At 40.6% G+C, this 17906-nt stretch overlaps 1 protein-coding gene across 20 annotated transcripts in view; it reads left to right on the top strand.

Moving 5' to 3' along the window:
* Positions 1-17351, top strand: part of Eph (Eph receptor tyrosine kinase) — a 106639-nt gene extending 89288 nt beyond the window's left edge. For 3 of the 20 annotated variants that reach the window (XM_089071595.1, XM_089071596.1, XM_011645312.3), the window contains 13 exons: positions 187-723; positions 1391-1551; positions 1668-1932; positions 2070-2258; positions 2339-2450; positions 2576-2646; positions 3198-3215; positions 3910-3975; positions 4972-5148; positions 5229-5698; positions 5813-6150; positions 9922-9996; positions 12340-17351. In XM_089071595.1, the coding sequence (XP_088927721.1) occupies positions 187-723; positions 1391-1551; positions 1668-1932; positions 2070-2258; positions 2339-2450; positions 2576-2646; positions 3198-3215; positions 3910-3975; positions 4972-5148; positions 5229-5698; positions 5813-6150; positions 9922-9996; positions 12340-12604 (2744 nt within the window). In that variant the 3' untranslated portion in view covers positions 12605-17351. Of the gene's footprint in view, positions 1-186; positions 724-1390; positions 1552-1667; positions 1933-2069; positions 2259-2338; positions 2451-2575; positions 2647-3197; positions 3216-3909; positions 3976-4971; positions 5149-5228; positions 5699-5812; positions 6151-6652; positions 6825-7935; positions 9021-9921; positions 9997-12339 lie in introns of those variants that run through there. The other 17 variants (XR_016138097.1, XM_089071597.1, XM_089071601.1 and 14 more) reach the window with 17 other exon arrangements.
* The last annotated feature ends 555 nt before the right edge of the window (positions 17352-17906 follow it).

Here is a 17906-nt window from a genome sequence, read left to right as displayed (position 1 = left end):
AGAATAAAAGCTTTATATCTCTCTTAACAGAGATATCGAGAAGAATGAAAAAAGTTTTTAAAAGAGGAAGATTGGAATTTTGCTCAATTAACAGACTTTTATATTTATGTCTTTCTCGAACTAAATTTATCAATCTTGATATCTGGGACAACTTTCACGCTTTCAATAATTTTGACACGTTTGCAGGTCGCATAGCCGCGGGCGAGGGCAGGTTCAACACGAATTCCGAGGTGGTAATAAACACCGAGGTGAAGTCGATCCCGGTGACGAAGAAGGGCGTCTACTTCGCCTTTCGCGATCAGGGCGCCTGCATATCGATTCTGGCCATCAAGGTGTACTACATCAGCTGTCCCGAGATCTCGGTGAACTTCGCCCATTTCCCGGCCACGCCGACCGGTCGCGAGGTCGCACTTATCGAGCAAACGCGCGGCACTTGCGTGGCGAACGCCATCAAAATCGCCCAGCCGACTTTCCTCTGCAAGGGAGACGGAAAATGGTACCTTCCGACGGGTGGATGCCACTGCAAGCCTGGCTACCAGGCTGACGTGGACAAGCAAGAGTGCAAGGAGTGTCCGATAGGCAAGTTCAAACACGAGGCAGGCTCTCATGCCTGTGAACCATGTCCAGAGCACAGCAAAGCTTCCGATTACGGCTTCACGGAGTGTCGTTGCGATCCGGGCTATTATCGGGCGGAAAAGGATCCTAAAAAGATGCCTTGCACGCGTAAGTATCGATTGAACTAAGAATTCCCATAAAATGCTCCTCTTTTTATTACCATATTAAAATTTAATAATTGTCCCAAATAATCACAAAATCCAAAAATTTCCAAAAGCGTTCGAAAGATCAGAGTCTCCTGAGAATCTTCATTAAAATATTAAGTTCTGTAATTGATCTTATCTTGCCCGCGTGAGTATCGATTGAACGAATTCTTATGGAAGATTCGTCTTTTATTATCATGTTAAAATTTAACAATTTTAAAACAATTTTAAAATAATTTCGAGATCTATAAATTCTCAAAAACATCTAAAAGATCGGAATTTGTTGAGAATTTTTTCATTTAAAATCTTAAATTTTGTAATTGATAATTGCCTTGCACGCGTGAATATCAATCGAACGTGAACTAACAATTTTTATAAAGGACTCGTTTTTTTGTTATAATTTTAAAATTTAACAATTGTTGAAATAATCACGAGCTTCAAAAACTTTTAAAAACATTCGAAAGATCAGAATCTCTTGAAAAAATCTTCATTAAAATAATCATCTTCAGTGAGTCCTGTAATTGATATATTTTCGTTACATTATTACGTTAAAAGTTACGTACAAGCGGGAGATGGGAAGAATTTGGGGGAACGGCGTTCCGCGAAAATCTTCAAGAATATACTTCTTGCAGAACCACCTTCGGCGCCGCAAAACCTGACCGTCAACTTTGTTGATCAGTCCACGGTGATTCTTTCCTGGAATGCGCCGCATATGCAGGGTGGCAGGTCCGACACGACTTACCGAGTGGACTGCGATTCCTGCAGCATGGGCGTCAAGTACATTCCCAATACCGTAAGTTCCCTTTAAATTAGTATGTATTATACGCGAATACAGATATCGCCCGGCGATTAAATTATTCCACGATCAAAACGCTGACGCGCGAAATCGCTGCGATTTTGCGATTGCAGGAGATCTTCAACGACACGAAGATCACGATAACCGGCCTGAACGCGGTGACTACTTATCGCTTCCAAGTGTTCGCCGAGAACGGCGTATCGTCGTTGGTCGGCAAATCGGAATACGTGGACATTACCGTTACGACAGAGGCGAGCGTGCCGAGTCTAGTGAGCAACGTCAGGATCACCAGCGTCAAGAGCTCGGAGCTTAGCATCAGTTGGGACGCGCCGGACATCGGAGCCGGCGGAGACAACGATCTTGTCGAACGATACGAAGGTAAAGAGACGGCTAAAGAGTCGCTAAATAACGCCGCGTTGCTACGCTATTGTACGGCGAGATCAATTCCAAATTGTCACTTGATCGCGCGGTGCTAGCAAAGAGGGATTAATAATCGTTCCGTATATCTGATATAGTGAGGTGTTACCCGCGCTACGACGACGCCACTAATGCAACCGTCATTCAAACGTCTGAGCTGTCCGCCACGTTCAAAGGTCTCAAGCCTTCCACGGATTACGCGATACAGGTTCGCGCTAAGACCACCCGCGGCTGGGGCGAGTACACGCCGGTGATATTTAAAAAGACACCCCACGCTATGGGCCTAGGTAAGCGCGTTCAGCGGCATTCAGATTCCCATTTCGCAATCTCTCTCGTACCGCACCTCTAACACGAACATTTCACGCAGATTACGTCGGCGAGGACGACAACATGCAAGTTAGGATAATCGCAGGGGCGATCGTTGCCGTGGTCGTACTTCTCGTGATTATTATCATCATGACCGTTCTGATCCTCAGAAGGTAATTGAATTATTTTCAATTAAGAAATATAATGACACTTCGAATATTGCGAGTTATTGCGCGCTGGAAAGTCGATTCTTTCCGATGGTTTCACTCAATTCGGCTGATATACGATTTCGTTGCAGCAGGGCCTCGGACGAGTGCAACAAGAAGCAGCCAAGCGATTGCGACACCCTGGAGTATAGAAACGGCGAAGGTACGTTCGCACTTTGTTCGAAATTCCTCTCTTTAAAGAGTTATTATCGCTACTATTTCCCCCCCCCCCCACCCCACACCCCTTGTCACTTTTATAGTTGTTTCATTACGCCCTCGTGTCTTGTGACTAACTTTGGAATCACTGGACCCCCTCTTAGATCCAGCAAGTGTCAAAACTATATCCCGTATACAAACAGACCCACGATAATACGTTAAACACCCCCCCCCCCTCTCAGTACTACGTAGAGATTTCTTTGCGGATGAGAGTGAGAGAAAGAGAGATAGCTGAACGTTAACATCATAGAGAAAATGAGCGAAGAGAAAGCAGTCGGGCTCTGAATTACGTCCGCGACAGGGACTTAAAAGAGAAACGATCGCTTTCGAACCAAAATTCACACGATCTGGCCCATTGCCTGAGTGCGATTATTCTAACCAAATTCTTTCGATTCTTTCTTTTCATGTGCGATTCCCCTAATCTATCGAACCTGCCTCCATGAAAAATCCATGAAAAAAATCCAATGAAACAATGTACACAATCGCCTGCTACTACAGGACTAGTTGTGACCTACAGTAAGTCTTCTCCAAACACCTCAAGTTTTGTTTTTTAGGAAACTCAATTTTGTGTAGATTATTTTTGCAACCCCTGTACATGCATTACACACTCTCAGTCTAAATCAGACTTACGCTTTTGCATATACACACACACACACACACACACACACACACACACATACGCGCACGTATCACAAACGCACATACACATGTTATGCGCGTGCGCGCGCATAACAATTTTGCACGATACCTAATTTTTCTTATAGATACACGTTATGCGTGCTCACGCATTGTGCTTGTGTATGTTTGTTGTGTCGCATCGTTTGCGTTTTAATTGCATGCGTATTTCTCATCGGTGTATCGATATTAATAATGTGCTTTTTACATCTTGATTTAATTCGTGAAGCAAATCAGAGAAGGAATATATATAAAAAAAAAAAAAAATAGACCCAAATAAAGACACGCTGAAAGAAGCGTATCCTTTTAATTAGCGCGTTAATTTCGGAAGTAATTATTTCACTTGTATTCGATTACATGTTTTCGCCGATGTTTGGCCTCACTCGCGATCGAACAAGAGTATTTCTGTACCACTTCTCGCTTTATTTCTCGTCATTAAAAAAAAAGAAATAGCATTCATCATCGTACACCCGCCGCTTTTTTTTTTTGTTTTGCTGTTTGTCAATTAGTGTGTTGGTTGTTGTGTTGTTCACAGTGCACTGCAAAATGGACAGTTCACCGATTGTGACAACCCATACCAACAACAAGAGCAAGTCCTCGCGTAAGTCCTTTGTTTCCCAAAATAATCTCCGGCCAAAATTTTCGCGAGCGAAAGGAGGAAGGAAAAAAAAAGAGAACGCGTTGCGGTCACATTGCGTTCGTGATGAATATACTGAAGACATGACCAAACGCATCGACACTCGTATACACTCACTCTGAGTTCTCCACGTTTATTATAGTTTTGCTTTAGTTACGCTACGCTCCGTTCTACTCTTTCTTCACTGTCCTAGATAGATGCGATGTGGATGGAGAAGTTCGGAAAGTAATAAAGGCATGCCGCGGTTCCGTGTCTCGCACGCAATTGCATCATTGTTCTTGCATCTAATTTTTTTTTTTTTTTTTTTTTTTTTTTTTTTTTTTTGTTAAATCTTATTATTCATTTTTCTTTAGACGATCGTGCCTCGCGATCGCTTTTCTTCTTATCACGTTCTATGCAAATTACTTGGATGTTCCAAGATGGCTCAAATGAGAAATTAAATTGGTTTGGACAAAAGGAGAAAGGCGCTGTTTGAGTCGTTTGAAACGTCCGAGATGAACGGCGTTGATCGCTAGATTTTTTGGACGTAATCGCTAATCTGATCTTGAAATATAATTCGGCATGCATGAATTAGCTAATGCGCAAATTTCTCCTAGCGTACATAGACACCGCCGTTCGACATTAAAACAGACCAGATTTTAAGATAGATAAACACATACAAGTAAAAAGTGACTCTTTCATTAAAGTGGGACTGATAATAAAAAAAAAAAAAAAAAAAAAAATGAAGAGATATATTTTAGAATCCACCTGCGTTTGGCTTTCTTGGTTGTGTCTTGTTTTTTTGGAAATTTTAAACTCGCTGACGAGAGAGAATGTGTGAGTGTTCCTTTTTTGCGGGATTTGACACGGTTGGCCGAGCGATAGAACGAATGTTGGGACGCGCGGTCTAGAGTTCTGTCAAAATTTCGCACCACCGGCCCTCGTGTTAATATAATGAACTCTGTTTTCGTGACGTTGCAGTGACCACGCCGCTGTTCACACCTGCAGTGGGGGTCGCCGCGACGGGCGCAGGCGGCGCAGGCGGTGCAGGTGCAAGGAGTTACGTGGATCCTCACACCTACGAGGACCCGAATCAGGCGGTGCGCGAGTTCGCCCGGGAGATCGACGCCGGATACATCACGATAGAAGCTATCATAGGTGAGACTCTGCGCGTTATCAGTGATTATCACTTAAGATGATCCTTGTAACTTTTTACTCATGACTTTTTACGACCACAGGTGGCGGAGAGTTTGGCGATGTCTGCCGAGGAAAGCTGAAATTGCCTCCTGACGGACGGACGGAAATAGACGTGGCCATAAAGACCCTGAAGCCGGGCTCCGCCGACAAGGCTCGTAACGACTTCCTCACGGAGGCGTCGATAATGGGTCAGTTCGAGCACCCCAACGTGATATTCCTGCAAGGCGTGGTGACAAAGAGCAATCCGGTGATGATTATCACGGAGTTTATGGAAAACGGCAGTCTGGATACCTTCCTGCGCGCGAACGACGGCAAGTTCCAAGTGCTTCAGCTGGTGGGCATGCTGCGCGGCATCGCTAGCGGTATGCAGTACCTGGCAGAGATGAATTATGTGCACCGCGACCTCGCCGCGAGAAACGTGTTAGTCAACGCTGCCCTGGTTTGCAAGATCGCTGATTTTGGACTTAGTAGAGAAATCGAAAGTGCCACAGAGGGTGCTTACACGACAAGGGTGAGCGATAGATTCAAGTTATAAAATCAAAATTAATAGGAATTGGTGTTAAGAATCGTGTCTCAAACGTATCTAGAATTTCTCGCTTAATCAATTTATCATTTTATATTCCAGGGCGGTAAAATCCCGGTACGGTGGACGGCACCGGAGGCGATAGCGTTCCGTAAATTTACGAGCGCTTCCGATGTTTGGAGCATGGGTATCGTATGCTGGGAGGTAATGTCGTATGGCGAAAGACCGTATTGGAACTGGTCGAATCAAGATGTGATAAAGTCGATCGAGAAGGGCTATAGACTTCCAGCGCCGATGGATTGTCCGGAGGCTATCTATCAGCTGATGCTCGATTGCTGGCAAAAGGAGCGCACTCATCGGCCAACCTTTGCCAATCTTACGCAGACTTTGGATAAGCTCATACGAAGCCCGGACACGCTGAGAAAAATCGCTCAGAACAGGTAAAAACGACCGTGTCCATTCATCATCATAATCGCCAAATACATGATAGGATTTTGAAATGGTTTCTTTTTTAATTTTTTTTATTTTTTTTATTATTTTTTTTTTTTTTTTTTATAGAATATATATTAATCCCAAAAATGATATTAGGAAATCCGTGTTAGAGATCAAATGTCGATGTAACTGTCAGGTGTAAATTGAGGAAACATGATGGAATACGTAAAATATAATCGGCACATAACGAACGAAATTTGTTTTAAGTGCTTCAAACGTAGGTATTCGTCATTCTTTCATTGACATTATCTCAACATTTCTTTTTTCCTTTTTATTTATCTCCCGTTGAATCGCTCGTTCATTAATATTTTAATAAGAATCACGCCGCATGCTACGTGACTTATATCTCGTGTCCATAAATTAATTTCTCTCGACAGCTAATATTTATTTTCATTCATTCGCCGAAACGCTCACGCGTGGATCATGCTACATCCGTTTTACGCCACTTAGAATGGGATTTGGCATCGTGGCTCATTGATGTACGACGTCCTGCACAAGCATACAATCGTATACACGCATATATAATGTACACGTGTATATGTATGTACTCAGAAGGAAGGCAATGTGTACACACTCATACTCGCGTCGTCGTGACATCTCAACCTGATTGGCATTACTGGAAGTAGGCATACATATACTGGACTGTTATAATACGCATTTGCTTTTTATGTTCAAGCTTTTTCTCTTTTCTTTTTTGTATTTCTCAATACTCTCTCTCTCTCTCTTTCTCTCTCTCTCTCTCTCTCTCTCTCTCTCTCTCTCGACATATTCCCTAGGTAACAATCGTCAAAATTCATTTTCATCGCATCTACGCAACTTTGATTTATTTCTTGACGCGAAGAGAAAAGAGAGCAAGATAATCATTTGTCTCGAAACTTCAAGATTTCTCTTCCTTCTCGCAGTAGTATACACTTTACGCATGACGTCTCGTCGCCATCTTGATATCGAAGAGTCACAGTCTCCACACCTCGAGGAGAGGATGATGTTTTGCGCTTGAGATACACAAGTGAAGAGTCAGCTGCCGGGGAAATTAATTTATGGATGAAAGTCTACGTCATTAGCTGCATAGAATACTTTTACCGCGTTTCGGTGACGTAATCGAGATCACGACTGATGCGACGACTTGAACAGAGCTTTCAATTGCTTTTGCTGCTTATCGTTTCTACTTCTTGAGTCTATGATTTGCATTTCACGTAGTTATTTCTTACGAGCAGCTAAGTGTATAATAAGATTGCTAATTTTGCGTTGCTTCTCTCTTCGACGGGTTTTCGATAAAGTCGCTGCGATTGGAAAATATTTATGAAATATCGACGATAAAAAAAATTTATTTATATACTAAATTGCTTAATTGTAATTTCGCATTTTTTCCCGCCACGAAATCGGATAAAGTCTTCTCCCTCATCCTCCGAGTATCCCGTTGGCATGGACCGTAAAAACCGTTAAAGTTATTATTATTTCGCGCATCTTTCATTCGCGGTGCGGCGTTTCATTCCTATGCCAATGGGGGCGCAATATTCGCAATATTTGGAAATCTCATTGGTCTCTCTCTCTCCTATTCCTTCGTTCCGCCTCTTTTTTACCCCGTTGGGCTAATTCTTTGTGCTTTTGGTTTTGTGGTGTCCTTTGGTACCTGACTACGAACTACCGCAACTGCAACGCAACTGCGACAACTCGTCCACGACAACAACAACAACAACAACAACAACAACAACTACAACAACCGTCGCCTACAGCGTGAGGCCGCCTGCACACAATCCGTACTATGTCACAAGCCATACGGCTGCCGCCCAGGCTGCGGCGGCAGCGGCGGCGGCAGCGGCAGCGGCGGCGGCTGCGATGCCACCAGGCCCGGCCGCGAGCACGGCGAGCCCGTTCGTAGACGTAGTCGGCCATCAGGCCCATCAACAAGCCCAGTCAGCGATTGCCGTTCCAGTAATGCCACCAGGAGCCGGCCGTAGCTTACACTATCACACACACGCAGCGACACACGCACTGCCACAACAACCACCGCTCACCTATCCCAACTGGGTCCCATTCTCCCATTTCGGCTGAGAATGGTTACTTAAATTAGAGCGAGCAAAATTATCGTCGTCATCATCATAACCATCATCATTTCCGCCCGTTTTTTTTTAGCCATCAGAATTAACGCCTGGCACTTAAAACCGGACGTAATCTCGAAAGACTGCATTCTATTATCGTTACGATACTCGCATTGTCTTTTATGATCGCGCTAGTCCTAGGGAAATCGTAGCCACTCTTCCAGCGAAATAATAGAAAATAGTATAGATCCAAGTCGTGTCGGACAGAATAGTAGATCTGACAGATATAGAGGTATAACGCGCAGCCGATACTATATAATTGGAACACTATAGACTCGGTATGTACAAGAGTAGTGAAAAAAATCTCTTCCCCAGTCTTTTTATTATGAAGTATCGACAGACGCGAGGATATAGATATATATGTTAGAGAATCTCTCCACGTTAAACTAAGCAATAAATTTTATCGCATAGAGTTAAAACGTACATTAACAATTGAAATTAATACGCATAAATTGAGAATTTAAGAGTTTCCAAATTTTATAAAAGACAAATTTAATCATCGAATAGCAATATGAAGGTTCAAACGCGAGCTTAAAAAAAGAAAAAGGCGATTAAACGCGGTGTACACGAAAGCAGCTAGAATCTTTCAGATGTTCTCATAATTCTATATTAGTGGTTATAGCTTTTATTGACGTATACGTATAAAAAAAAAAAAGAAAAAAATATATTCATACACACACACACACACACACACACACACACACACACACACACACACACACACACACACATACACATCATAAAGGATGTCCCGGAACTAATGCTATTTCTTTCGACTGCAACTTCTTTCTTTAATCAATTTAAACTTGATGTGACAAAGTTTCTGAAAAAAAATCTCGCGCAAATCGATCAGAAGAATCATGCATAAAAAGAACTGCTATAATTCTGTGACATCCCACGCATCATTTACATTAAAGATTGATACAAGTACTTGTCGTATAATTTATCAAAACCGTCGATTTATCTTAATAAAAACTCCGCAAAGATTTATTAGCGTATGTACAACACGCGTGCAACCGGTTGACCATTTTAGAATAGTATTTTTATACGTAATATATTAAACGAAGAACGATATAATTAACGCTGTTAGGTCATATTTCCCCATTGACAAATCCTCCAGTAATTGTAATTTTAAATTCTAAAATACTTCCACGGAATAATGATAAAGTTTCGTGACACGCCATTCCGAGAGAAATGACTGTTTTATGTCATCTATCAACTGCAAATTCTCTATTGGAAATATTTGTGTTCATGTTATTTGCTCTGATATTGAAGAGATTTGTAAACCGGAGGTGAGGCATTTATCCAATATTAGGAATAAGAAAAAGATTTATTCAAATTTTTTTGTAGTTTGGTTTAAGTATTGATTACGTAAAATTTTTACTTTTTATTTTATTTTATTTTTTTTAATTGTTTAATTCGAGCATATTTGTGTAAAACTCGAAATTTTTATTCAGAGCTGGCACTATCGCATCGACACGCGCGCGAACGATAGAAAAAGAAAAAAAAAAAAAAACTTGAGAAAATGATGAAAGTCAGATATAGGAGAAACTAGCCCGCACATAGAAACACACACCTAGTATGACCTCCATCGCACTAACAGATGCTAACAATTGTCAGAATCAGGGAAAGGGGTGCTCCACCCTCAACCCCACCCGCCTCGTCGGAATCTTCGAACGTGCATTTGAGAAACAGGTAAAGAAAAAAAGGAAAGAGAGTCGGAAAAAAAAAAAAAAACGGCCGTTCCGAATCCCCTTTGTGGATAAGAGCGAAAGAGAAAAGAGAAAGAAAGAAGTGCAGAAGAACAAAGCGCAATCATTTCTATTTCGTCCAGTGGTACAGATAACGCGGAAGTTCGCCCTTTAACATTTACGACGATTCGATTACGCTGACTGTGCTTTCACGTTCTCTCTGCTTCTTTGACGCGATAATGAAATATTCGCCGTCACGTAGACAGCAGTATCCTTGCTTGGTAAACCTCTTAGTTTGTGTTGCACCGCTTGCCTTCGTACGCGCCGTAATCCCATTCCCTGTATATACACCTAAAACTCTCTCTGTCTGTAAACCATACGCCACTAACATATGCTACATATGCTACATATCCAGTACACTTTTGTCAACAGAGTGTACTGTTATTAGCCATTAGCGTTCTCGTTATTGTCATCATATCGTCATTATGTTATGTCATTACTAGCGTTTGTATTATTTCTATTTGCGATATTTGTTATTCGGATCATCACTAGTATTCATATATTACTATAATATTATTTATATTATTATAATTATTGTTAGTTAGTACTTATTTTTATTTGTAGCTGTATTATTCGGAGCAAAAATAATTGGAGTAATTCGCGTCGGTATTTAAGTTTCGTAGCGCCTGTACATAACGTTGTATAAAGAAAAATACAAACGTACGAATTAATTATACACATGACATTGGCTATGCTTATTTTTTTTTTTTTTTTTTTTTTTTTTTTTTGAAATATAGAATTTATAATTTTTAATTTATACGAGACCGAGCAACTTTATGCGTAAATTTCAAGAAAACGATTTAGGAACCGATTGTATATATTTAAATAACGATTTTTGTTCACCTAAGTTAAGGCCCGTTTTATATTCTCAGAAATTTGTCAAATAAATATTATATCATGAATAATAATTGTGGAATCTCTCTTCCAGATATTTTAGAACTTAGAATTGCGAATGGAGAGCGAGCGTGGCATAGTAGACAGCGCATCTAATATGCTTGAGATCCCAGATTCGAGTAAGATCAAAATATTTTCATACGCTCGTATCTCCTCTCGACGATCTGGCAAATCAGAGAGTAATTCTTACCCCCAGAGAACCTCCTTAAAAATTTGCCGTTCGGAACCGGCGTTAAAAAGTAGTAGTCCCTTGTGCATCACAGGCATATGAGAGTAAGGTAAAAAAAACAGGCCTTTAAAGGTCTATACGACAAAATAAGAATAAGAAGAACTTGCAAAAGAATATAATCGGTCATTAAACTTACCGTTATATAATGGTGCCGTTTTATTTTTTTAATATCAGTTTCCGAACGGCAAATTTTTGAGAGGAGATTCTATGGGCAAGAATATACCCTCGTGATTTGTCATACCTTCGAGAAGAGACACGAGCGTTTGAAAATACTTTGGTCCTATCGGAGATACTCGAATCCGGAATCTTTAGCGCACTAGACCAATGCGCTGTCTGCTCGTTCTCGATTGTAGAATCTCTTGCAGATATTTTAGAATTTAGACTTGCAAATGATTTATTCTTTCCCTTCCGATAATCGACATGATAATTCCGTATACTTAAAATCCCTCCTTGCAATTTGTACATACATATCTAAATATTTGTATATATCTCCTTCCTTCATGTACATAAATCCCAAAAATAACGGTCGCGTTTTACAACTCATGATATATGCTTACAGCATAATCTATATAGAAGTGAAACGTGACTGTACCAATTTTAACTGATTTATGTCCATTTCTATCAAGAAAGTAAATTAATTTTAATCTCCATTTAATTTACTTGTTATATATTTTCAATTCTTAAAATTAATTCTAATTAATTCATGGAATTAAAAATGATAAAAAGTAAGTTAAATCGAGATTAAAACTTAATCTACATTGGTAAAAATAAATATTAGAGATATATGATATAATATTCCCACATATGATACTTTGTAATCCGATATCCCTCATGAAATAACGAAGACATCGATAATTTCAAACAACGATGACGAAATGTCGAGTGATTTACAGTTTGTACAATAGCACTCTTCGTTATTTCACTCTAGTTTATCTATCCTTAACTTGTGGCCTAGCAAGTCGATAGCAAACGAGCGAGGCATCCAAGATATATATTTGGATTTATACGAATGTGAATGTATTTGGATAGCGAGAAAATGCGGTCTAAGGAAGCCTGAAATCTCGTGTACCCTAAATTTCCATAACTTTTTCCTGCTATGAACGTTACATTATACATTCGTTATAAAGTTAAGACATCTCTTAATTTGTCGTTTTTTTTTAACAGGGGCACGAATCCACTGGCGCCGGACGCGGTGGACCTAACGCAATTGAATTCCGTCAGCGAGTGGCTGGCCTCCATCAAGATGTCACGATACGCAGAGAGCTTTGAACGGGCGGGTGTGACGACGCTGGAGGCAGCGGCGCGTGTCACCGTTCAGGAGCTCACAGCCCTCGGTATAACGCTCGTGGGACACCAGAAGAAGATTATGAACAGCGTAACGGCGTTACGAGCGCAGATGTCCGCCACCTCGCAGGGTTTCCTCGTGTAATCGCGACCTCATAATCCCGCAAACGAGTACGTAGAAATCGGCTGATCGGCACGGAACTTCGCTATCCCATGGATCTCACGAATCCCCGCTTATTCGACGCGCTCCAATAGGGGGTCAGTCGTCCCGGAGAAGGCTGACATCGACCCCACCCGTGTATCATCCAGGACTCGTGATTACCTAGTCAGAGAGCGACGATGTCCTCGAGAGAATATCTTTTCGCGCGCCAATTAGTTCCGACGAACTAAACGGTGGCTGACTCGAGCGATGCTTTCATGATACGCGAATGCCGGCTCACTCCGAGAGATTCAAGGCACTGCCATAGACATTCCACGTCAGCGAGATTGGGAAGAAAATCCACTCTTTGCATTTACAACCTCCCTCGGGAGGAAGGAGTACGAGGATGTATTCGCCAGCTCGCATCTATAACATTGCAACGATTTACCAAACCCGTAGATGGATACATCTGCTACTGAAACTATCACGACCTATAAGTGTCAAAAAAATCGCCATGACACGAGGCTTATAGAACGGATAATATTATTCGCGAAGCTCGTTCTGATCGGGATGTTTCCGAAAAATTGTCCTGGCAGATTCTTAACGGGATCAATATAACGTACCGAAAGACTCTCCTACACGAACAACGAGCGCCAATATTGTCTTTCGTTTCCTAGGCCGTTTCCGTAACCGATCTACGTAAAGATTAGACTGACAACGGGAAAAAACGAGCAATCCCCGCAATCACTGCCACGAAACTTATACTAGACCTTTCGTCGCTAACGAGCGGTCTTTTTTAATTTGAAGTACCTGTGTAACAACTGCTGGATCATATACACTGTATATTTTTCTTTGGAAACTTTTATTGCAATTACAGTTGAATTCTTTTCTTTCTTTTTTTTTTTTTTTGACTATTTTATTATCACGCTTACTAGGTTTTGTAACATTTTCTACTAAACGACAATTCATTTTAATACGTATGTATATGCGATGTAATAAAACATTGAACGGCAAACATATCGGCCTAAATGTCGTTCGAATATGTCTGTTCCTGGCCTCTTTTCTTAAGTATACATATATATATATATATATAAAGTTTTTGTCTAACAATCTATATAGCAATACACATTCGACAAGGGAAAACGAGTGGAGAAATGGGGGGAGGGGAGGATCGCATCGCGAGAAAACTGTACCAAAAACAGACTGTAATAGTTTTCGCGATTCCGAAATCGGTAGCATAACAACAACAGTGTAGGTTCATTATTTCGTGTAGCGAATGTAGCGATTGCATCGCACTGTCACTATCTCGGCTATGTACGCGATCGAGAGAAAGGGCGAATGAGTGTCAACGAGACATCATTAACTCTTTACGAAAGAATGCTAAATTGCAGTTTCATGCCTTTGCGTTACCTCATACGTCGTACACACGGCCTACGTATAGGTATACTTTTCGATTATAATGACAAATGACAAAACGAATGAAGCGGACATGTGCCAACGCGAGTGTGCAGAAGTTATTCTAGCGCGAGACTGCGTGATGAGTGGGAAACGAGAGGACGTGTGAATGCGAGTGCGAATGAAATTACGTCGGTGAGCAACGAGAGTCTACTGCGGCCCATCTTTCGCGCTATTCATATGTACACGAGCGTGCGAAATTATTCTATAAATATATATATATATATATATATATATATATATATATAAAGATAGATATTGTATTATAAATATGACACTTTGATCAGAAGGGGATGAACGACTCTCCGTCGATGGATGAAATCGCTTATGATGAGAAAACGCGAGAGACATTCGTTCACGTCGGAGAAGGAGCCCGCGAGGAAAAGCGGCTTCAAATGCGTCCCTCATTAGCGAGCAGCGCGTCAACATATCAATATTATCGCAGAATGCAATGCGAGCGCAAGAAGGGACGTGTCGAGATTACGCCGATTGATCTTCGATTCTTCCCTTGGATCCTAGCGAATGACAAAAAGAGAAAAAGCCAGGCGGAAAAGAAAACAACGTGAAAAGAAAGAACGCAAGCATAATGTCGCAGAGTGTGAGATACGAGGAGACGAAAGAATGACGTATACGCGAATGACGTGGTTGCGTGCAACGAATGCGTGACACGCAACGTCCCATCGATGATCGTAGCGCTTCTCGATTTTCACAAGTCCGACCGAGGAGTTTTCTCGCGAAGCAACGTCCATTCCAATATATACATATATCCGTTTAATAGGAAATCATTTCTTTTTCTTCTTTCCAGAAAGGAAAGAATGATAGAGCGAACGAGAGGCTCGCTTCACTGTATTTCGTTACATCCGCATTCGCTAATTAAAGTAAAGACTGCATATCCCGGGATCTGCGACACGTACACCCGGGATACACACGTTACCGGCGACTATGTCTTGAGGGAGACCAACGGGGCGGCAGACATATGCGTACGGAAATATTGCGCGTGAGATTAAAACGGCTTCCAAGCGAGTCCCGGCGAGCCATGAAAAGATTTTCTTTTTATTTTCTAATTTAACGATTTAACGTTAGTAAATATAGTCGATGATGTGTCGGCGACGTTGGGTCGCGACGAATAGAAGCGGTAGGCGCGCTTCGAGAGGCAAGACTTCTTGCATTCTAAGATACAAAATGGACAAAGCGAAACATTTTTCGCGCGGTCCTACTAGCCAACTACTACCCCTTTCTCTCCCTTAATCGCGAAGAAGCGAAGAGAATTGCGCCTACGGCACGATGATTAAAAATCGATCGCTTCTATCTCGCAGCGCGATTCAACGACGCTTCGATCGTTCGTAAACGAAGTGTTGCTCCGAAGTGTCATACTCCGAGCGTCCGAAGAATGCCGGAATATATACGCTCCAGTGTCTTTCGGCTCGCCGTGCTTCCTTCCGCGTACGTCCGGAAAAAGGAAAGAAAAGGGCGAGAAGCACCCGCGGAGGGCTGTGCGGCGACAGCGAAATCTCCTTTAGGAAAAAAACGAAAAAAAAAAGGGAGACAGAAGGCTACTGAGGAACGGCGACGATTTTAAGAAGCAATAAATGAATACACGCAAATGCAGATTTTTATATAGAAAATGTTAACAAATTTCAGAAAATATTAATTATCGATAGCGCTATCTTCCTAAATGTTCGTATTAAAGTTTAAACGAAAAGAAAAAAAAGTATGATAAAGCGTCGTAAGGGCGAGATCACGTGAGGTCCCGGCCGACGGGGAGATTGAGGAGGAAGAATCGTGCGCGAGGTGAATTCGCGACTTCGATTCTAATAATAGTTCGGTAATAATAATTCGTCTGGGACCCCACGAGGAAACGGAAGGGAAAAGATCTTAAGAATTTTCTCAAGCTGTAAACTATCTGTGTTTTAGCGACGAGCCTGCAAGTGCGACCTGAAGTTTTGCGGATACCGTTCATTTCGATTTAGATTTCATAAAGCCTCTATCAATATCACACAGAACACAAATGCGGCCACGGTGTAGATACGGGAAAGCGAGAAAAAAACGTACAGACGCGTCAGACGACAGCGAAAGTACGATTTCTCTGATTTTTCTTTCAATACTCGCGACTCTTCCGCGAAAAACTCGAATCCGCTCTTGTTCTACAGGTCGAATTTCTTTTGTTCCCCAGAGAAGGACACAAAAATACGCGTTACGCTTTCAAGGCTTTCGATCGTACTGTGTCACGTATTTTCGTTATCTCGTACATACGTAAAACCTTTATTAAAAAAGGTGGAAGGAAGAAAACGGGCGGGTAGAAGAGGCCCGAGAAATCAAAATTGCTTCAGTTCGGCCGGATGTCTCCGTTGCGGTGAATTCTTGTCGATTCTTTTTCTCCTTTAATGCTTTCTTTTCAATTTGCCGGCGGAGAGAGAAGAAGCGAGAAACGAGGCAAATGGCAAATGAGAAAAGAGAATCGCCTCTCGCGTTTCGCTTAATCTTATAATCGATTTTAACGCAAATCTACTATTTATTAAAAGAAGAGAAACTTATTTATTTCTTAGAGATCTGACTAAATTGAAAAACGTTCTAATTATTCGTAAGTTATCTATTACTATTTAGTAGGCGAGACGATAGGATGGAATGACGTATTCTTCCCCTATGTTTTTCTCCGAGAGGAAGTCGGTTTTTCTTGTAAAAAGAAGGTGAGACGAAGCTATAGCTACAGTGATAAATACGATTGTTATATCGAATCTGTACGCAGCTATTACATTATATTTACGTTTAAGTAAGCGTCAGTTAAATGACTTACGAGCGCATTGTTTTCTTTCTCTTTTTTTTTTTATTCTTACTTTTTACAACTCTCTTTACAGCGAACTCTGTCAAAGTACCTGCTTCAAAAAACGAAAATCTGCGAGAAAAAAGCAAAGCATTACAGGTACCGTCCCATATATTATACATAATTTACACAAGAAAAAGAGAAAGAGAGAGAGAGAGAGAGAGACAGACAAATAGACACACAAATACATACGGACACGCGCGTCACGTAATCATCTCACAATACATACATGTACGATAATTTATATACACTCGCCGAGCTGAGTTTTCATAAAAATTGGTTAAGCAAATCACCTCCGTGTGTCTTCGATTTATTGTATAAAGGAAAATGCAAGGGGGATTAAAAAAAAAAAAGCGAGCAAAGAGTTATTGTCGACAAATTTTGGAACGTGTCTAAAAACAATTTTTCCTATGGTGTTGTCAAGACGATGTTGAATGTACATAAGATATAATAAATAATATACCTTATACGATGTAAGTCCAGTAATTCAATTTATTCCTCCTTTCTCCTTCCTACTGTAGTATCATCGTCAGCACAATGAAAAAATATAAAACATTTTTAGATACCCACCATTTTTAGATACACACCCTGTGTGTGTGTGTGTGTGTGTGTGTGTGTGTGTGTGTGTGTGTAATGAATAAATAAATATATTATGGTATATATTAAAATATACCAAGTTGAAATTTATATTTGTAAATAACTTTTGAATATTCTTTATCTGATATTAGAAATTAATTTTATTAAGATCATGATAAGAAAATTTCAATAAACACTTGATTAAAATTTACACACTTCAAACTTTACCATAAACAAATTACAATAATTTGTAAATAAAATAGTATTTTTATATCGGTAATTTATTTAGAAAATAGGCTATTTATAACAAGTGAATAATATATATTTTCTAAATTATTGTTGAATACAGAAATCATCTAAGAATTATTTAATTATACAATTTAATCATTACATTTAATCATTACATTTTATTAGCATTTATATAACTTAAAATATTGTTGAATGTGTTAGTCAGAA

The sequence above is a fragment of the Pogonomyrmex barbatus genome, unplaced genomic scaffold (genome assembly GCF_055798465.1).
Source record: "Pogonomyrmex barbatus isolate J1 unplaced genomic scaffold, ASM5579846v1 scaffold12, whole genome shotgun sequence".
NCBI lineage: Eukaryota > Metazoa > Arthropoda > Insecta > Hymenoptera > Formicidae > Pogonomyrmex > Pogonomyrmex barbatus.
Note: the sequence above shows the minus strand (reverse complement) of the source record. Positions and strands in the feature narration are given on the sequence as shown.